At 48.8% G+C, this 22,795-nt stretch overlaps 1 protein-coding gene across 2 annotated transcripts in view; it reads right to left on the bottom strand.

The window, feature by feature from the left end:
* The window catches only part of SH3TC1 (SH3 domain and tetratricopeptide repeats 1), a 368,620-nt gene that overhangs the window by 304,439 nt on the left and 41,386 nt on the right, over positions 1-22,795 (bottom strand). For both annotated transcript variants that reach the window (XM_086964135.1, XM_086964136.1), the window contains exons 2-3: positions 10,778-11,101; positions 7,833-7,907 (exon numbers count right to left, since the gene is read on the bottom strand). In XM_086964135.1, coding sequence (XP_086820261.1) covers positions 7,833-7,907; positions 10,778-11,057 — 355 coding nt within the window. In that variant the 5' untranslated portion in view covers positions 11,058-11,101. The remainder of the gene's footprint in view (positions 1-7,832; positions 7,908-10,777; positions 11,102-22,795) is intronic.

The raw sequence follows: 22,795 nt of genomic DNA, 5'->3' as shown, positions 1-22,795 counted from the left end.
GTTCAAACTGGAAGGGCATGGTGAGCAAAACAACAATGGATTTAGACCCAGATCTCTGTACTGGGGTGAATGTATGACATTGTTCTGCATTCTGTCTATCACCTGTTGTTTTTGCATTTGTCACCCTGAGTGGGACGGGTATGCTCAGACGTGAGTCCCGTGCTCTCCATACCACTGGAATCAAGCTATCCAGGCTAATGAGGGGTGAAAGCCCGAAACCGGTCCTTGGATGCTTGTTTCCAGTCCAGGGAGGACCTGGCTTGGCAGTTCGGGCTGGACTGCTCCCATGGGGCACAGGGACAAGACTGATTTGCATTTGGCTGGGTTCAAACTGGAATGGCATGTTGAGCAAAAAAACGATGGATTAAGGCCCAGATCTCTGTACTGGGGTGAATGTATGACATTGTTCTGCATTCTTTCCATCACGTGTTGTTTTTGCATTTGTCAGCCTGAGTGGGACGGGTATGCTCAGACGTGAGTCCTGTGCTCTCCATGCCACTGGAATCAAGCTATCCAGGCTGATGAGGCCTGAACGCCCGAAACCGGTCCTTGGATGCTTGTTTCAAGTCCAGGGAGGACCTGGCTTGGCAGTTCGGGCTGGACTGTTCCCATGGGGCACAGGGTCAAGACTGATTTGCATATGGCTGGGTTCAAACTGGAACGGCATGGTGAGCAAAAAAACCTTGGATTTATGCCCAGATCTCTGTACTAAGTTGCATGTATGACATTGTTCATCATTCTGTCCATCACCTGTTGTTGTTGCATTTGTCACCCTGAGTGGGACGGGTATGCTCAGACGTGAGCCCCGTGCTCTCTATGCCACTGGAATCAAGCTATCCAGGCTGATGATGGCTGAAAGCCCGAAACCGGTCCTTGGATGCTTGTTTCCAGTCCAGGGAGGACCTGGCTTGACAGTTCGGGCTGGACTGTTCCCATGGGGAACAGGGTCAAGACTGATTTGCATATGGCTGGGTTCGAACTGGAATGGCATGGTGAGCAAAAAAAAGATGGATTTAGGCCCAGATCTCTGTACTGGGGTGAATGTATGACATTGTTCTGCATTCTGTCCATCACCTGTTGTTTTTGGATTTGTCACCCCGAGTGGGACGGGTATGCTCAGACGTGAGTCCCGTGCTCTCCATGCCACTGGAATCAAGCTATCCAGGCTGATGAGGGCTGAAAGCCCGAAACCGGTCCTTGGATGCTTGGTTCCAGTCCAGGGAGGACCTGGCTTGGCAGTTCGGGCTGGACTGTTACCATGGGGCACAGGATCAAGACTGATTTGCATATGGCTAGGTTCAAACTGGAATGGCATTGTGAGCAAAAAAACGATGGATCTAGGCCCAGATCTCTGTACTGGGGTGAATGTATGACAGTATTCTCCATTCTGTCCATCACCTGTTGTTTTTGCATGCAAAAGAAAGTGGTACTACCCCAGATTCATCATTATGTCCCTCTCTGTTATATTCCTGGTCCCTTTGTCCAGTCTCAATTGGACACTATTCTGTTTGTATGTATAGTTAGTGCTGAGTGTTCCAGGCACTTGTAAACAGAAATGTTCTTTTTTTAGTGCCCTGATGCGCCTTGAAACTGGATCTCTGAGCTGGACCAACTGTAAAAGTTCTCTTTAAAATTAACTTATTGCCGTTAACTTGAACACACCTGGAGGGAGGGCGTTCAGCCTTCCAGCTTCCAATAGTTTTAAATGATACACTATTGGAGCCCAAGCGCACCCCAGCCCTCCTGACCTTTCAGAGTTAGTAGCTTGCTGGCAAATCTCAATAACTGCATAAATGCCTCTGGCAGACAGATTTTCTTCTGCTGCCTGCACTGTTGGCTTTCATTGTACGTATATAAGGTGGCAAAGCTCACACAGTTGTGTGTCTGAGAAAGACTCCCTGTGTAGCCTGCACCATGCAATGGTTCGAAACTCAGCTTTCATCCCTCTCCAGTCAATTCAACAAGTAGTTTTAAGATATGAAATAGAGCCTCGGAATACAAGCTTCTAGATATAATGCAGTCTGTGGTGATTTCTGCTGTGATGCTGCAGAAGCGGGGTCGCTTCCATCAATGCTGAGAACTGCTCGAGCGCCGACCAGGCTTTTCCGTCCTGGTGTCGCTGAGCAGTAGTGAATGCACACAAAGCACAGCAGATGCCCATGTGTGTGCACCAGATGCTGAAAGCTGTTTGAGCACAGACCAGACTCGTCCGTCTGTCCTAGTGTCCCTGAGCACTAGTGAGGGCACACAAGGCAAAGCAGATGCCCGTGTGTGCACCAGGTGCTGCGAGCTGCTTGAGCACCGACCGGACTCATCCGTCCGTCCTGGTGTCCCTGAGCACTAGTGAGGGCACACGAGGCACAGCAGATGCCCGTGTGTGCACTAGGTGCTGAGAGCTGCTTGAGCACCGCCCAGACTTGTCCGTCCGTCCTAGTGTCCCTGAGCACTAGTGAGTGCACATGAGGCACAACAGATGCCTGTGTGCGTGCACGAGGTGTCTAGAACCAAGCTGGTCTATTCTAGGGTTCCTGAGCCCTCACCCCATTCCACATCCCTAGAGGCCTCTGTACACGGCAACACAGTGGGGCACTTACCAGTACTGCTATCCTGTGCCTCTTGTTACTTCCTCCTATGCCCACACCAGACACTTCAATGCAACCACGGACCATGCCACCCCCATTCCATTCCCCAGCTGCAACCTAGCGCACGGGGGAGCACGCAACGCACCTCCTTCCTGCAACTCACTACATAGCTACAGGCAGAGGGGGAGGTGAGAGGGGGGTGGGTTATCCTTTATTGTTATACACCCTGGAACGGCAGCAAACAATAGGGATAGGGATGCGGGGAGAGGCAGGCGTCGACCATGGGAGAGACCTGGAGTGGCCGCGGGTAGGGGCGAGGCGCGGGGACAATAAACCACGGCCCGGACTCCGCAGAACAAAAGAAGAATAAGGGAGCGTATTTGGCAGTCTCCGCGCACAGGCCCCCACCCAAACCTGAACGTCTTTTATTCGTTGAGCGTTTGCTCGCAGACAGTTTGGGGAGCATGCCCGTCACTATCTCTCCAAGCAAAGGCGATTGCACAACGAGGACGGTGCGGGCGAGTGAGGCCTCTCCGAGGTGATTACAGTCCCCGTAAGTGGGAAAAAAATGACCACAGACAACGGGTGGGGGCGGGATTAAACACAAACTATGGCGAGAGGGGTGTGGGAACAAAGTCGCGCGCATGCCAGGTCTAAGTCAGGCAAAACAAAGAGCGCATGGAGCCAGCCAATCAAAGAGAAAAAAAACATTTACAAATACAATAGGGCTCATATTTACGCGAGCCCTATTTCATTGTAAATAAAACTGAGGTCATCCAAGAAGGCAAGAAAGGGAGTGGGTGGGGAGTTATGGTGGGCAGAGAAGTGACAGATTGCGGGAGGGAACGGGGGAAGCAGGGGAACAAAACAGTTTTAAAAGTACAGGAGCTGATAGCTATGGAAGGAGAAAAATGACGACATGATGGCCAGGAGGCGGGATTAAGTTGAGGAAAACCAATCAGATTGCAGCATTTAGTTATTCGGCCAATCAAAAGAATAGGCGGAAAGTGGGCAGCGCTTCCTCCACTATACTGTATACACCATCTCTCAACGAGATAGCGCATGCACTGCCTAAGTGAGACCTAAACAGAGTGACCTTAGTCTCACAATCGGCGCTGTGAGGTAGAGTTTGATGTAAGAATCAGCAAGAGGAGAGGGAAGGCGGAAGGGGAGAGGTGCATGCAATGGGGCAGGAACAGCAAGAGAAGATAAAAGGAAAGGAGAGAAGGAAAAGGCATAGCTGTATTTAGGATGGCATAATCAACAGAGAAGATAAAGACTGGGTGGAGAGTTGAGAGGTGAAGAGTAGGGCAGGGAAGAGAGATGTGAATGTAAGAAGGGCAGACTCAGCAAGCAAATATGAGAGGTAAGGTGGGACGATGAGAGGTAAAGAGTAGAGCATGGAGGTATTAGGACCAAGAGCAATGTAAGAGTGGCAGAAATAGAGAGAAAAAAATGTGATCCTTATCAACTGTTTTCCTTATATTAGTTTATAAAATGTGTCCTGCAGCTTTATGTTCATGAATGTGGTCTTTTAAAACAATGCTCCTTCTGTTTTGTATGGATTTAAGCAATGGACATTGACGTTCTTGCTTTTTGGAGTTGGTTTACACCTTTTAAATACAAAATGTTGCTTAAATTAGCAGTCAGATTACGGCATGTTTTGCTTATTTTTGGTATCCTCAAAGTGTCGGTATGATAAATCGTTTATTCAATTGGGGAAGATGCCGATTTTTGTTAAAGTACATTTCAGGCTGTATGAAATATTGGTACATAGAGGAATGCTATGCTATGTATTAGGGGTAAGGGTTTCAGTTGGGTATGCAGAACTTGAGAGGAGGCGCTTTGTCTGTTTGTGATGCAACTCCGCCTAGAAGTTGGTTCAGTACCTGTGGTGAGTGTGAAGTGAGCTAGCCCCCATTTCATGAACAGAAATAGGATAGTCATTTTGCATTGGGTTGGGAGGGGGTGGTGGGAAGGCGGGTATTATAGAATGACTTAATTGACAGCTCGTTGTGGTGGCATATTTGTGGGGTTTCGCTCTTTTCTGTGTGTGCTTTGGGGGTTATTTCTGAGGAGGGCCTCTTCAGTGAGATGCAGCTAAAGCCACTTGTGTGGGCTATGTCTCTGGGAGTACTGTGCTGGTATTAAGCACCCCATGCCGCGGCATTGTTATTTTACTTTTTTGGTGGAGTTGATATTAATGTTGTTTAGAAGAAATAAGTATTGGTATGAGGCTCACCCTTTATGTGGGTCTTTGTTTGGGTGAACTGCAGAGGTTTGGTGACATTGTGGTGGTTGGACACTGCCCGTGAATATACATTTTTTGGGGCAGTATCAGTCATATGTATAGGGTGACCAGATGACTCTCACCAGGGCACAACTTTCCCAGCTTTGATTTGCCATACCAGTGCATTCTGGGAGAAGTACTCTAGGTTAATCTTATTTCAACCAATTGGTCAAACACACTAGCTAATAATGTGAAAGCAAAACCCAGGTTTGGAAAAGTAATTCTCCCCATCACTTGCAGTCATCTTGTCGCCTTAATTATGTAGTGTCTCAGAAAGGAAGAACTCTTCCTTGGTGTATTTGAGAGATGCAGTTCTTTTGAAGAAGTGTCTGCAAAGTGCTCTGTTTCTGTTGGGATCTGTGTGAGGTGTCACTATTTTGAACAAAATTTAACCTTAAGCTCCATTGGGGTTGCCTTGTTCGGAATTTGCAGAGGGGAAACGATGCAATCCGAACCTGAAAAAGCTTTTATATTTAATTCGAGCTCGGTAGCTCGCTCCCTCATTCTCCAAAACTGGAAATCAAGGGAAGCCTCTTCCCATCTGAAATGGTTCAATAAAATAAAAAGGACCCGAAAATTTGAAGAAGCATATGCTAGGAGGGTAAGAGCCACTACAGAATTTGAAAAAAAATGAAAGTTTTTTAATTAATTAGAGAAGATTAAAGAGAGATCATAATACTGGAAGTGGTAAACCAATGTAGCAGCTTTTTATTAGGAGATATTTGCATTTTTATTAAATAATATTTAAGGGGTGTTGGCACCTTTTAGTTTATGTAGTTGTTAGAATTACGCATTTTGTATTTATATGATGAGCCATTATAGCCATATTTTCCCGTGTTTAAAAAAGCGGGTAGCTATGCAGGAATTTGTCAATAAGAGGGCACTAGCACTTTACTGATATTGCACTTTAGGCGTAGTAGGAATTTTTTTCATCGTTGCTATATAACAAGATAATTTTGCACTTTGCACTTTGCTTTGTGAATGACTATGAGATTAGCTGCTTTAGCTAAAAAGCTGTCTTATTGTTTTTTCTTTGTTACTAGTTTCAAAAATGATTTTTAAGTGTATAATGTATCATGAACCGAATGCTCTGCTCAAATAAAAACAAATAAAAAAGCTCCATTGGGGCATTGTCGGTGTGAAAGGCAGCTCTTTAGGCAGGAATGGGTGAGAAGACTATACATGTGTGTGTATGCAATGGTGTCAACATGGAGAGTGCATATTTGAAGCCACTTCTCTTGGTCTAGCAACTGGAAAATTATCTCCATTCTGTCTATCCTTATTGTTTGCCTTTTGGTATCTTCCTCGGTTCTAAAGAGGTGTGCATTAGAGGACATGTAGCCCTGCCACGTCTGTGTTTACAGACTTGCAGAGTACACCTAAAACCTACCCGTTTATTAGTCCCCTGCTTTCTTTGTTTCAGTTTTCCTGCACCTGGCCTTTACTTCTGCACTGAGATCTCCCTCTCTTGCTTTTGCACAGACTCTAAAGAGGACATTACTCTGTCCAAGTAGATAGATGGAATCAGTCATGGCTTTGGTACTTAATGAGTTGCTTCATTAATATTGCTCAAGACAATGTGGCTTAGCGAGGCTGATCCTACTAGCTCTTGAATTTGACACAATCGTCCACTGTATCATCAATGAAAGGTTTATTGATGTAGATCTCTCTGGAACCAAATCAATCTGATTCAGATTTCTTTTTCCGGCCATTTTTTGTTTTTTCCTCTGTTTCATTGTAGTTGCCAGGACGTCTGCTGTGGCGCTCACAAGATTTTTCTCTACGCCCCCTCCCATGGTTTTCTTTGTTTATTTAAGCTCTTTGTCTTATTAGATATTTTATTTACTTATTTAATACTTGTGCTCAATCATGTCGGAGGATGGTGATGAAGTAAAATTTTGCCCCCCCACCCCCCTGAAAAACTTTCTGCGGACGCCCATGGTGACATGTCCCTCGCCGTGATTTAAGATCATCCACCGCCCAACTGGTGATCATGCCCAAGGACAAGAAGGCAAATTGGGGGCCAGAAGTTTTTTTCCACTTGGCCTGTAAGCTGTGGAATACCATGTCATTCGGTCTGAAGTCTCAAACAAGAAGGCTGATCTTTGGAAAAGCCTTGAAGACTTGCCTCTTTGTTTCTAGGGTTTAAAGTATGTCCCCCGGTCTCTTGATTAGTTATAGCACTCATTAGCGTTAAGATGCCTTGGCATTCACACGCTTTAGAAAAATATTACTTACTTACTAATTAACTAATGAAGAGTGGGTTGACATTTTTATGCTACAAGGCAGGGGAATAATGTAGGCTATAGCCTAGATCAGATATATCAAAACATTGCAAAAATTTTATTGGTCCCCCTAAATCACACCTGACACATATGAGCCCATCTTCTAACTGCCGGATATACAGACAGGCAGGTTGAGTTTGATCATATCCCTGATTAAGCCCTCCCACCCCCGTCTACTGCATTGCTCAAGTACATCTCATTGAGGCTATACCTTGAGCTCTTCATAATGCTCCTGACCCCCAATACACTTTCTTCCTTTCATATCACTCTCCTACTCCAGCCTCATCTAGATGGAAGTGGATTCACAATGTATATTGCTGGTGGTAACGTACTATTGTTTTGAACTGATTTTGCTTCAAAGATGTCTCAGTATTCTCTTGTGCTTGTCAAAATGGTTGATTGAAGTTCCACCTTATTCTGACATGTGAACCTCATAATGGGGAGGTAAAAGTACACTGGGGAAGTATGATATTTTGCAATATCAATATTTCACCGGTCAGAATTACCATACGGTAACACTCAGAATAAGGGCTTCTGGAATGACAAAATACCAAAAAGCAGAGTTTGGTAAAACTATGAAGCTGCAACTGTTCAGAAAATTCAGACTCTCATACTACAAATAAGGTATGCGGAAACCTTTTAGGACAATATTTGACAAAACATTCATGCACTTACCTGTTGGAATATTTTCTGCGGGATCAACGACCATCTCTGAACTCTCTTCAATGCTGTCAATAGTCTGGGGTGAGTCTGAAAAAAATGCAAAATTTGACAAATATTTGCTTAAACATAGACAACAGAAGTTATCCGCCATGATTAATTCAGTCTTGGTTTGATATTATATGAGATGCTACAAAGGAAAGCACATGTCCAAGTGGAAAACCAAAGTTCTTTATGTTTATCCACTTTTCACAAACAGATTGGAGGTTGAGGAAAAAGCAAATATTTATTCCAATGTCATTTTATCCAAAAGGTATATGGATGAATGTGTGTTCTCAGAGACAAGTGGTGATAGGGTTAGGCCCACTAGGTTTTGCATGAAAAAAGCTTGGGTAGACGGCGTTGGAACAATCTAGTTTGCTGTTCATATATCCCAGGAAGCAGAAATTGTTGTGATTCACAATAATGCTTGAGATAGCCTTTGGGAAGGCATCTGCTCTGTTAATAAGAAGATCTGCCTATGAACACACATGACCAGGAGACTGTAGGAGAGGGAGAGCAGTACACAAGAAATTAATTGCATATGAATATGTCATGCTCTTAAAACCTGGAGGTCTATATGGTGTCTTTAAAATACCTGTAACTCATCCTTCAAAAATCTTACAATTATGTATTGTGCATAGTCTACTAACCAAGCTTTACCAATGAACAGGAGATACACCTTTGAGTCATATTCTTTAACTGTCTTCAAAGGTGAGACCTCCAGTTTTATGAAGACACAATAACTGCTTGATATAGCAGATAATACAAAATACTCTTACTGCACAGTCATTCAGGAACAGAGTAGACTGAAGCTACAGTTACCACTTTCCAGTGCCATATCAGAAATGGGTCACAGTAGGCTGATGTGGCTCTAAAAGACAGAAGTTGAGAAATGATGGACTAACATAACCCAGGAACTGCGGAGGAAACAAGTGCTGCAGACTTTCATGATCCAGGGATAGAGACAAGCTGCTGGCTACCACCCTACCGATGCTCAGGGGGGAAGAAAGTCTCCAAAACTTTGTGAATGTGCCATGTTCACCATCAATAAGTAGTACTGAATCAAAAATCTGACTGGATTTGCATACATCACACGTTTCAGAAAGAAGAAAAACTATTGAGTGAGAGACAGGCCAAAAAAAGAGCAAAATTGGAATTTCCACCAGCCTCATTGATTCAATGAGAGCCTACAGCAGTACTCATGATCAAAAGCCAGTTTTGAACCAAAATATTGCCATACTGCAGGAGATGTGCACAGAGATAATGCAAAAAGAACAGTACATAGTCCCAAATTCACTACATGGATTTGTTAAAGGTGAACGCTGCCACCAAAAACTATAGTTTAGTAGATTACTGCTACATAGAGGCTATACATCTTTTTAATGAAAACTATCTTAAGGAGGCATTGCAATCTACGTAAAATGCAACCATTGATCTAGAATATAACCATGTACCTCCTCGTGAAAGTGGAACTAAGCCAGTGAAACATAAATGCTGGTGCCATCACAGTGTCAGGGTCTGCATGTCAAAGCGCCTACCACATACTACCTAAACTGTCCATAAAACAGCAGAGGCTCATTGGAATTTATGGAAATGTACACACGTTGATGGGCGTGCGTAATTCTCGCTCCTGTCTTTGTTTGGAGACCCCTATTGGTGGATTGGGTACTGTTTTCTTTGGAACCTTTTGTATTTTGGAAGACGCTTTGCCTCAGCGTCTCCTGTGGCCAGTCAGCGTTTGTTTGGAGGGCTCTGCTCAAACGCACGGCAAGACGAGGAGTCTTCGCAGCGTTGATCGTCGGTGTCCTCGAGGGATCCTCTTTCAGGTATTTCTGTATCTGGGTGCCACAGCGGGAGAAAACAGGGTTGCATCCCGCAGTGTGGGGAGACTCCATTTCTAGTTTCGCAACCGTTAACGGTTAACGGTTCATTAGGCTTCCAGGCTAAGATTCTGCTTGAAGGTTGCTGTAACTTGGTATAAGGAGTGAAGCAAAGTAAAGCTACTGTTGCTTCTTGTTCTTTTATTGTTAACAATCTTTACTTTCAGTACTTTTCTTGGATATTAAGGATTAGCGTTCATTGTGAACGTTAAGAAGTGCTATCTGGCACATCAAAGGAACACATTTATGGTTTACCTTCGACGTGCCTTACAGTGCCTTAAGGAGTTAACAAAAATGGGCATGACTTTTGAAATGAAGAAGTTATCTACTCAGTATTGTCACATCTCCTAAACTATCTGTTCATTACTTCATGTGGTATGTATGGCGTATGGTGAATTTACATTTGATCTCCCAGTACAGTTGGAATGTATGATATATAAGTATGGTGTTGATACTATTTGTTATTATTTCACTAGGTTCATGCAGTGAGAAATATACTGATAGTTATATTTCAGAATTTTTGTCAATTAGGAGAACGTTTCTATGTTTCTAAAGGTATTTATGGATTCTTAGTGAAACATACTGAGAGTAGACTTGTATTTGTGTACCCTATTTATTTCTTTTTTCTGTTTCCCACAGGTTCAAAATTCCTGCATTCCTTTCCTTTACCCATATCCCTCACTTTACCACTTCACTACTCTGTGTATCTATTATAGCTATAGAGTTGGGGATGTCAGATGTTGGACCACTTGTGCATCATTCCGGTTCAGAGGAGTTCCATTTTGTGGATCTGACACACAGTCCATTCATTAGGCCTCCATCTGCATTTGGCAAGCTAAACGTTTGACTTAAATATTGTATCCCTGATAACTTTAAGTTCAATCCCTCATTTATATCATATATATCACTAATCATTCAACTCAAACCTAAAAAGGAAGAACACAAAAAAGAAATATCACATCTAATATAGAACATGGTAAAGTACACTTTGACTGAGAAACAATTACAAATAGCTATATACCTCTCCAAAATACAAACCTTTTTCCTGAGATGAGAAGGACTCTTTGGTCATGTCATTCATGATCAAGACTGCAGTATTTTCCGTACATGGCTCAGCATCAGTCGAATCATTCTCGTCTGACCTCTGGGTCTCTACTTCCCATTGTACTTTATGTTTATTCTTTTGTTCCCAAATGGGAAGTCCCGTCTGTGGACCACCCAATGGGGTTTCTGACAGTTCATACTGATTTTCCTTTATTGAATGATGCTTTGGATCCCCAACTGGAAAGTCTGTTGTTACGAATGATGGGCAATCCATATCTTCTCATGTCCCACAATGCTATCAGAAACACATAGCTACAACTAAAGAAGAGAGTTACATAGTGATTAAAGTTAAAATGAAGGCCCTCAGAAGTTACTACAACAATAGTGCAACATCACTATACAATGTGAAAAGTGACAAGTCCTCAAACTCCTCACCTACACTTTCAAGGCGCTACAAAAAACTGGCCCAGCATTTTGATGGGGATGAACTTCCTCTGGAGAGGGAGGTGGCGACACCACACTTCTGGCTTGGTGGGAATTCACAAGTGGGGCATAATAGGCATCATGGTCCTTGGAGATGTGTGGGCAGGGAAACATATTCTGACTTTCAGGGACTTGCAAGCTCGTTAATCACCTCAATCAGTGGCAATTTCATAAGTATTTACAACTGTGGCATGCCCTCATGGCCAATATCCCCCCAGGTACTGATATCCCAGAATTCAGCTCCCTTGAGGTCAGGCTTCTGACCGGGCACTTTAGAAGAAGTGCCATCTCCCAGGTTTGTTTGCTCATTGTTAACGCCCCTCACAGATTTGACACGCTTATACACCGCTGGGAGGGATAGTTTGGTGGAATGGGCAAAGCAGATGGGAGTGAGGCCAAACTGGTCCCACAGGTACTGCTATTCCCATATGCCCCACACAAATATGAGAGGGACCCCTAGTAGAACCAAGGGAATAGAGGTACGATACCAGACACAAAGAAATAATTCCCTTGATTGAGATGTATCCTATGTAGATTATACACTTCTAAAACACAATGTAATGCACTCAATATACGGTAGAAGCACACTAATAAGTAAATACTGAATTAAAAAAACATATTTCTTTTATCTAACTGTCGATTTGGCGTGTTTGTTAAAAAGATTATGGCTTTATGTACAACATACAACCATACACAAAAGAGAAACAACACATTTTTCAATTTATCCAATACATTCGTAGTAACAATTTTATACATACAGTAAAAATCATAAAACTTGCATCGATATTCTACCTATTTGACATTTAAATTATACATTGATTATGACCTGCATAATCCAAACAGCGAGACAACATAAAAAAAGACCTCAACCTTGTCCAATTGTTTTGCACATTAATATTGTTTGCCAGTGGTCAATACTTAAACTTAATATTTGCACCCTCCTTCCAGGTCGCTCCACCTACCGCACGGCCCCTGTGTGCTGGCCTCCACCTCTGCTCCTGCTTGCTGCTGCCGCTGATTGCCTCCAGGGACCCCGGCCTCAGGCCTTCCCCCTCGCCGCCTCCTCTGCGCTCTTTTTCCGCCTTCCAGACCCCCGCCGCTGCTCCCCTGCGGCCCCGCCCCCTTCCTCTGCCCCGATCCTCATTCGCCGCCCCGCTCCCGCCTCCCAGCTGCTCCTCCCTCCCGGGTGTCCACATATAGCTGGGACCGCACGGTAGTGAGCTGTGACCCTTCCAGGGACCTCCCCCTCGTGCCTCCTCCATGCTCTTTTCCCGCCTTTCAGACCCCCGCCGCTGCTCTCCTGCGGCCCCGCCCCCTTCCTCTGCCCCGATCCCCATCGCCGCCCCGCTCCCGCCTCCCAGGTGTCCACATATAGCTGGGACCGCACGGTAGTGATCTGTGACCCTTCCAGGTTGCTCCACCTACCGCACGGCCCCCGTGTGCTGGCCTCCACCCCTGCTCCTGCTTGCTGCCGCCGCTGATTGCCTCCAGGGACCCTGCCCTCAGGCCTTCCCCCTCGCCGCCTCCTCCGCGCTCTTTTCCCGCCTTCCAGACCCCCGCCGCTGCTCCCCTGCGGCCCCGCCTCCTTCCTCTGCCCCGATCTCCATTCGCCGCCCCGCTCCCGCCTCCCAGCTGCCCCTCCCTCGTTCAGCCCCCCCCACTCTCCATTTATGGCAGAGTCCGCGCGCAGCGTCCACGCGCAGCGGGCGCGCCGATTGTGCGCCGAAGGCGCGCCAAAGGCAAGCCTGTCTGCGCCCGTCCGCGCCTGGCCCGCGCCCAGCGCCAGACCCCCTGGCCCCCGAAGACGCCAGCCCACCCGCCGGACCTACAACTACGCCACCCTCATCGCACTCAACACCGGATGAATCCCGGCTGCTACCGAGCCACCCCAGGACGCACCCACGGACCCTTCACCTGCCAAGCCTGCAAGTTCTCCTGCATCCGGACCTGCACCGCACCCACCGAGAAGAGCACCGGCAGCAACCACCTGAAGTGCATCCTGCTCAACACCCGCCCGGTCCACAGACACGCCGTAGAACTCTGGAACCTCCTCGACACCACAGCTCCAGACGTCGCATTCCGAACGGAAACCTGGATGAGCGCCTCCTCAGCGCCAGACATCGCCATCGCCATCCCGGACGGATACAAGATCACCCGGAGGGACCGCGCCCACCAGACGGTAGGAGGCATCGCCATCGTCCACAAGAACACCATCCGCATCACGACTAACTCCGACGACACCCTCACAGCCGCCGAACACCTGCACTTCCAGATCCACACCGACCCCAAGACCACCCTCAGAGGCACCCTCATCTACAGACCGCCGGGACCACGCACACAATTCAGCGAAGACTTCGCCGACTTCATCAGCCCGCACGCCCTCCCCTCCACTGACTACATCCTCCTCGGGGACCTCAACTTCCACCTGGAGAACAACAACGACCGCAAGACCACCACCCTGCTCGACAACCTCTCCAACCTTGGACTCAAGCAACTGGTGACCACCCCCACCCACTACGCCGGCCACACGCTCGACTCCGTCTTCTCCTCCAGCAAGGACATCTCCTTCAGCCGCGCCACCGGACTCCACTGGACGGACCACAGCTGCGTCCACTTCAGCTTCAGAAGGACCACGCTCCACCACCACCAGCAACAGGGTCCCCGCAGAAGCTGAAACAAGATCACAGCCGACCAGCTCGCCGCATCCCTGAGCCAGAACCCTCCCGCCAGCTAAGCGAACCCCAACCAAGCCGCCAACAACCTCACGAGGTGGATCAGCAACTGCGCAGACGACCTCGCTCCACTGAAGACCCCTCCCAGCAGACCCGGCAACAAGAAGGCATCCTGGTTCACCGACGAACTCAAGAGCTCCAAGAAGATCTGCCGAGCCCTCGAGAAAGCCTGGCGCAGAGACCCGACACCAGACAACATGACCACCCTCAATCAATCAATCAGGAGTTTGTTAAAGCGCGACTACTCACCCGTGAGGGTCTCAAGGCGCTAGGGGTGGGGGGAGAGGGGGGGGGGGGCAGGTTCCATTCCATCAAGGAGGGGGTCTGTCGAAGAGCCAGGTTTTGAGATTTCTTGCGAAGATGGGGAGCGATGTTGTCTGTCTGAGGTGTAGCCGAAGGGCGTTCCATGCTTTGGCTGCGAGGAAGGAGAAGGAGCGGCCTCCCGACCTGGTCTTTCTGGTGCGAGGGACCACAGCGTAGGGAAGCTGGGCTGATCATAGGGTCCTTTGGGGTGTGTGGAATTTGAGTCGGCTGTTCAGGTATGCTGGTCCGTTGCCGTGGAGGGCCTTGTGTGCGTGGGTGAGCATCTTAAAGGTGATTCTCGCCTCGACGGGGAGCCAGTGCAGTGTGCGCAGGTGCTGGGAGATGTGGCAGTGTTTTGGCAGGTTGAGGACCAGTCTTGCGGCGGCGTTCTGGATGTTCTGTAGCTTGCGGATGAGGTTTTTGTTTATTCCGGCATAGAGTGCGTTGCCGTAGTCGAGTCTGCTGGTGACCAGGGCGTGAGTGACTGTCTTTCGGTGTTCGAGGGGGATCCATTTGAAGGTCTTACGAAGGAGGCGGAGGGTGTGGAAGCAGGAAGATGAGACAGAGTTGATCTGGCGGTCCATTTTGAGCTCGGAGTCCAGGATGATTCCCAGGTTGCGTGCATGGTCTGTGGGGGTTGGCGGGTTTCCGAGGGCGGTGGGCCACCAGGTGTCGCTCCAGGCGTCGGGGTTTGGGCCCATGATGAGTACTTCTGTTTTGTTGGTGTTTAGTTGTAGGCAGCTGTTTTTCATCTATTTGGCGACGGCTTCCATGCCTTCTCGAAAGTTGCGTCTGGCGGTGTTGGGCTCGTTGGATAGGGAGAGGATGAGCTCCTTGTGGTACGCCGCAGATGACTTTGGTGGCTTCTGATCTGAACGGGGGGAGGCGGACTCAAGCTCGCCACTCGAAAACACCACCAACTGATCCACGCCACCAAGAAAACCGCATTCAAGGAGTGACTGGACAACAACGCCCACAACAGCAAGGAACTCTTCGACATCGTCAAAGAGCTCTCCAACCCTGGCGCCGGAAACAACGACATCACCCCATCGCAAGACCTCTGCAACTCGCTCGCCTCGTTCTTCCACAGCATGATCGCAGACATACATAACAGCTTCAGCACACAGCCGACGCACCCTACAACCGCACCAGCGCCCCCCACCACCACCCTCCGCGCCTAGACCCCGATCAACACCGAAGACACCATACGCACGATAAACTCCATCCACTCCGGATCACCAACCGACCCCTGCCCTCACCACGTCTTCAACAAGGCCGACTCCGTCATCGCTTCCCATCTACGGGACATCATCAACGCCTCCTTCGACACCGCAACCTTCCCAGAGAGCTGGAAGCATGCCGAACTCAGCGCCCTACTGAAGAAACCATCAGCGGACCCCACCGACCTCAAAAACTACCGCCCCATCTCGCTCCTCCCGTTTCCGGCCAAAGTCATCGAGAAGACCATCAACAGACAGCTGGTCAGCTTCCTCGAGACGAATGGATCCCTCGACCACTCGCAGTCCGGCTTCCGGGCCAACCACAGTACCGAGACCGCCCTCATCGCAGCCACCAACGACATCAGAACCCTGCTCGACAACGGGGAAACAGCGGCCCTCATCCTTTTGGACCTCTCTGCGGCGTTCAACGCGGTCTGCCACCGCACCCTAGTGCAGCGCCTCAACAACATCGGAATCCAGGAGAAGGCACTGGAATGGATCATCTCCTTCCTCGCCGGAAGGACGCAGAGAGTCCGCCTCCCCCCGTTCAGATCAGAAGCCACCGAAGTCATCTGCTGCGTACCACAAGGATCTTTACTCAGCCCCACGCTGTTCAACATCTACATGAGCCCCCTCGCGGCCATCGCACGCCAACACAACCTCAACATCATCTCCTACGCTGACGACACCCAGCTGATCCTCTCCCTCACCAACGACCCCGCCACCGCCAGAACCAACCTACACGAAGGGATGAAAGACGTAGCCGAGTGGATGATGAACAGCCGCCTGAAACTGAACTCAGATAAGACGTAAGTCCTCATCCTGGGATCGTCGCCCTCCGCCTGGGACGACTTCTGGTGGCCCCCTGCCCTGGGCAACGCACCCAAACCAACAGACCACGCACGCAACCTGGGCTTCATCCTGGACTCCTCTCTCTCCATGACCAGACAAGTCAACGCCGTTTCCTCGTCATGCTTCAACATCCTACGCATGCTACGTAAGATCTTCCGGTGGATCCCCACCGATACCAGGAAGACGGTCACCCAGGCCCTCGTCACCAGCCGACTGGACTACGGCAACTCCCTCTACGACGGAACCACCGCAAAACTCCAGAAAAGACTCCAGCGCATTCAGAACGCCTCAGCACGACTCATCCTGGACATCCCCCGACACAGCCACATCTCCGCACACCTGAGAAACCTGCACTGGCTCCCCGTCAACAAGAGAATCACGTTCCGACTCCTCACCCACGCACACAAAGCTCTCCACAACCAAGGCCCAAGATACCTCAACGACCGCCTGAACTTCTACACTCCCACCCGCCAGCTTCGATCGACCAGCCACGCCCTCGCCGCCGTCCCCCGCATCCGAAGAGCCACAACGGGAGGAAGATCATTCTCCTACCTGGCCGCCAAGACCTGGAACTCCCTCCCCACCTACCTCCGCCTGACCCAAGACCACCTCGCCTTCAGGAAGCAACTCAAGACCTGGCTGTTCGAGCAGTAGCGGACTCCCCTACCCCAAGCGCCTTGAGACCCTCCGGGTGAGTAGCGCGCTATACAAATGCTTTGATTGATTGATTGATTGATTGATCCTTTTGCCTCTTATTCAATTGTGCTCTCCTAGTGCGTCAACGCATTTCGGCGATTTCTCCTAATTTGATACCGCCTTTTTCAAGACAAATAATATTTGTCCCTCAAGTTTTCAATAATTGTTCCTTTTAATCCCAGCGTTTGGAACCCTTGAGAATAACGTATTATGCCGTCTCTCATATAGCGTGGGTTCTCCTCGTGGTACTAATTAAAATATCCCTGGAGATCGGCCTGTATCTGGTGTCTCCCTTTCTATCCAGCTTTCATATATTAGCTGGTATCCAGGTGGCCTGTCCGGACTGGCGTTATTTTCATATAATCTCCCGGATGCAACCAGTTTATTCGAAACTCAGTGCTGTATTCGCAGTTTTAGGTTTCAATGTCTTTTCTATTCTTCCTTCGTGACCCTCACTGTGCGTGGCTCAGGAATGGAGTGTTCGTCTTTTTTTAGGTTCCAAAGTTCCTGCACGCCAGTGTTCTGTCACAGAATTTCCCGGTATCAATCAAGGGAATTATTTCTTTATTCCCATATGCCTCTGCTTGATCCAGCTAAATTACCTTCATATGACATTAACCCCGATTTGTTTGCACCATGCTGGCAAACTCATCTACCTCTCATGCTTTAGGTGCTCCACTTCTATCACATGGTCTGACCCAGCCCAAGCCTAGCGCCTTACTGGCAGATGACACAATGTGATCTTTTGGATGTGCTGTGACGGACTCTTGATCTAACCTACATGGCGGCCTTGCTGGGCTTGACAGATGACCTTGGAGGGCCCGAGCAGACTGTACCTTCATAGGAATCGCCTCACTAATTGATAAATGCGATATTTCCCATAGACGGAACTCCATAACTGCTTCCTTCTTAGCAGAATGGAGGGCAGAGTGGACTGGTGCTCACAACTGGAAAAGCCTATTTATGCTGCCTAGGGTTGCCCGTCAAAAACATGATAAGATTTTGGGGAAATGGGAGGTGTACCATGTCTTGAGTTTGTATTTCATATCCAGATAAGAATGTGTTTCTACTAGGGGACTTCAACATTTTGTAACATTTGCTATCAAACAGACACTGGCTCAGCATAGCACAACAATTGCATCTGCTTTCACAAACCTTTTCAGACACCTCTGCTAATCCTGACTCCTACTTGCACATATCCCACGCATACCGAACATCAGATCCAGCAGCCGATTCTTCTCCTACATCGCTCCTAACGCATGGAACGACATGCAGCTACTCATAACAGCCCGCTCCTCAATTCCCGAGTTCCGCAAGAAGCTGAAAACCTGGCTTTTTGATTATTCCCATTAGGCCATAGGTTTGGCTAGCCTCACACCTGCTCAGCACCAGGATACCCTCTCGGCTGCTAGTGTGCTCTACAAATCTTAATAACATAACAGGACCTAAATCGATGAATGTAAAAGGACAGTTTGACAGTAATATCCAAACTTTCCCAAGTGCCATCTAAATGTTAGAGAAATGGGGATATTCAAGCCAAACCTGAAACAATGTCACTCTGGTAATAGACTGAGTGTTAGATATAATGATTACATAAATTGTTAATACTTGTAATAATGTTGGGTCATGTTCTCTTATGGTCTTGATTACAGTGCTAGGCATGGACCAAATATATCCATGTCAATGCCGGCTCACACTAACAGGATAATCTAGCCTAATCCACAAGGCAGTGGAATGGAACACACACATAGAAGTTAACAGTGGTTAGATGAATTGCCATTAAGAGGGGCAATAGCACTGACTTCTCTATTGTTTATTCTGGGGGCAGGGTCAAGGCTTCTTTGCACACTGTTGTTACTCGAGTGGGAGGGCACAAATGAGAGAAAATAATGGATCACTAAGTAGTGATTTTGAAAATTTTGAGGATTTCCAGTCATCGCCTTTGAGCTGTACATATGATCAAAGGTTGCCTTACAAAGACAATAGAAGTTCATTCATCAACACTTCCTGATGTTTCACATTTATTTTCACATTTATGAAGGCAAAAGTATATGGAAGAGGGACTGTTACTTTCAGTTTATGTGAATGAAAAATCCCAATAGTGAAATATTTTTAAATGTGCCTTTAAACATTTAATATTTTATTTTCTCGCAGAGAAAACATTTCCCCTTGTGCAGAAGCCTTTTTTGATCTATTACTTCACTTTCATGGAAAGGAACGTACTCCTACCTTTAACCAGAGTAGTTTAACGTGAGTTTCCAAAGTGGAAAATTACCCTCAAGTCACTTGTTAAGCATCTCCACAGCCTACCCTGTTCCCTATTGTTAACCCTTTATGTACTTTATGTACTTTGAATATCTTTTTTATGCACCTAGTTTATGCTAAGATGCAAAAGAAAGTACTTTTGGGAATAAATTAGAGAGAAAGAGATACACAATAGCTTATTCCAGTCAAACTGCCCAAATCACAAAATAATCCTTAAACTAAGGCACACACTCTAAACGGGGGTAATAGTAAAAGAGTGATACAAACAAGAACACTGCTGTAGAAGTTACATTTCAAAAAGTTAGAAGAAACGGAAGTAAGCCACAAGAATCCCAAGAAGAGGAGGGGGGGCGGAGCTAGCCGGCGTCGATGGCGGACGCGTGAGCTTTCGGCTCCTCGCCTTAGCCCCGGAATAATCCTGTTAATTCATCCTAAGAAGTCTCCAATCTACCGTAGCGGGCTCTCCTGCACCCTCTGACACCCCTAGATTCTGTTGGGTGCCTTTTGGACACTGGCTGGCGAGCCTTTCCGAGTGGTTTGAAGCACGGCCACTTGGCGACTCGACGGTGGAGGACTGGGCCTGACGCCTCGTGCTATCCTGGAGAGAAGGCCGGGCGACGTCGCCTGACGTGCGGCCTCAGAATCGGGCGTGGGCGGACTGGTCTCCGGCCGGACTAACATTTGGATTTTTCCCTCACCGGAGCGTCCCCCTCTTGTCTGCTATTGCTCCGCATCAGAACGACTTGTCTTCCCAAGCGGGGGCCACCAGCGGAGCGGACACTGTGCACCCGAACCACGAGGCGGAGCAGTCGCCATTTCGGAGCGATCACGGGAGCGGATTCACCCTGCGGTGCCCTGTTGTCCCCGAGCCCCCGAGCCACAGCTGCACGACGATGCCCGGTGCTGACATTGCTGAACTAATATTACCCAGTGACTAGTGAATGTGGGTATTGCCGGAGTGATTGGAGACTGTTCGTCCGCCATAACGGACGCCATCTTGGCTGCATCATGCCTCTGTCACAGACCTTGAATCTAGTGGCTGTGGGTCGCTGGCTGGTGTGTCTCCCGTTCTACCCTTGCGGCCTGCAGACAGCGGGGCGCCTCTTGGTTCTGGGTTTCACTGCGGCAGGAGCGGAGAATTGGGAAAAACGACGCCACTCAGGCAAAGCTCTCCTTTGAAAGGCGTCGAACGAAGGGACCTGATGCGACGGCCCCGGAGACATCCCCGAAGGGGGCCACTGCGACTGCCCCAGCGTCCACAGAGCTCCGGGACATGCTGGCCGCCATGGAAAAGGGCATCCAGGACAGCATTGCGTCTGTGGGCTCTAAAATAGACGCTCTGTTGTACCGTATGGACCGCATGGCGGAGCGAGTGGACAAACATGCGGAGCACCTGGACATGGCGGAACGTCGACTCACCGAAGCTGAGGAAGCCCAGACCGAGTGGGCTTCCTCGAGGATAGGAAGCAGTTTGGCAGACTTTTGCAGGTTATCCGTGATAAAACAGAGGATTTGGAGGCGCGCTCACGCAGGTCCAACATCCGTATAACAGGTGTGGCGGAAACGACGCAAACTGGGAAGATGGAGCTCTACGTCGAAAAATTGCTGAAACTACTACTCGGGGAGGAGGCTTTTTCCCCCATGTTCATCGTGGAACGTGCTCACCGTACGTTGGGCCCACAACCGCAGCCAGGCGCGCCGCCTTGCCCCATCATCGCGAAGCTCCTTAATTACCGCGACAGGGACATTGCTTTGCGCTTGGCGAGGGAGAAGGGTAAGCTCCAACATGAGGGTATGGACATCTCCCTCTACCCGGACTTTACGGCCAAAGTACAGGAGGAGAGACGACAGTTCGCGCCGTATAAAAAACAACTGCGTACTCTGGGCCTTGACTACGCGATGCTGTACCCTGCCAAGCTTCGCATTAACACAGGTGGGCGATCGTATTTCTTCACGGATCCCAAAGAACTCCAAAAATCCCTGAAGGTATGGACACAGGAGCGAAAGGAGGCTAGGCAAAGTCAGGAAGACGACGCTGGCTCAGCATCGAATCTGGAAGAACAAGACTAGAGGGGCTCTGCCGGAACATTTGGCTCTTTTTACCGAGGGTAGGTCGCATTCCTGCAATCTGGTACCGCTGCGCCACCCCCGAGGGCCGGTAAGTCTGGAACACATGAGAGCTGCCAGTACTATTTGGAGGGGCGGCGGCCACACTGTTCGGACATGTGCTTTATGGATTACTGGTGAGGAGGTCGCTAAGCACTGATAGGGGGGGATCTGGACACTGCTGCATTGTTGGGGGGTTGGTAGGGTTGGGGGGCGCTGTGATACTTGCTTCCCGATGGGCACTGGACCACAAGTGGGGCAGGGACAGGGTGCCGATGTGAACAATTTCATTGGGACAGTTGGTGGTGTTGTACTATTCTGGCGCGCTTTGCCCCGGTGCCTTTGGTTGTGCGACTCTCCAGGGAGTTGAGTATCGAACTGACGAACACTCTGCTATTTTGGGATTGATGGGGGGAGTTTTTGGGACCTGTCTGACCTGGTTGGGGGTGGTCGGCTGTGGGTGGGCGGTTGATGGGGGTGAGGGGTATGGGGACTGGGCTGTTGGGGGGGGGTTTTGCCTTGGGGTGTTTGAGGGGTTTGTGCGTATTGAGTGTGGACTGCTTCGCGGAACTGTACCTGTTTGGGAATGCCAGCTGGCGAATATGGGGGCAAGTGTACTGCTGTGTTCTGTTTTGCCCATCCCTGTTGCTAAAATGGTTCATAGGCTCATGCAATGTCTAATGATGCACTGAATGCTCCCACGTGGGCCCCGCATAAGCTGAAACTGGTAACCTGGAATGTTCGGGGCCTGAATGACTTTCGTAAGTTGAGGAAGGTCCTCGGCTACCTACACAGACACCATGTCGATCTGGCCTTGTTGCAGGAAACACACTTGCCACTCAATAGCAGGATGTTGCAATCTAGGGGGTTGGCGGGGAATATAGTGGCAGCGGGCTTCACGACACACGCCCGGGGGGTGTTAACCTGGGCCAATCCTACATCACAACTGAAATTGATCCCGGTACATGCAGACACGGAGGGCAGATACGTCCTAGCTAGATGTGTGGCTAGGGGACTTGACCTGTTGGTAGTCAATGTTTATGGCCCAAATTATGATCACCCTGAGTTCTATGCGACTCTGTCCGCCCATTGCAGGTCACACGCTCAGCCTGGGATGTTGTGGGGAGGGGATTTTAATTTCGTGTTTGACCCCTCCAGGGACCTCTCCGCGGGCCCTGCTCGGCGTCCGGTGGCTTCTGCCACATATATGAAAGCCGAGTTGACCAAATTAGACCTGGTGGATGTCTGGAGAGACAAACACCCCACGAAGGGCGGCTTCACGCACTACTCGGCCTTTCACAACGTGCACACTAGGATAGATTATTGGTTGGCATCTCCTCCGGTCCTCAGTGGCA

Source organism: Lissotriton vulgaris, chromosome 3_2, assembly GCF_964263255.1.
Source record: "Lissotriton vulgaris chromosome 3_2, aLisVul1.2, whole genome shotgun sequence".
NCBI lineage: Eukaryota > Metazoa > Chordata > Amphibia > Caudata > Salamandridae > Lissotriton > Lissotriton vulgaris.
This window is presented reverse-complemented; position numbering and strand designations above follow the sequence as displayed.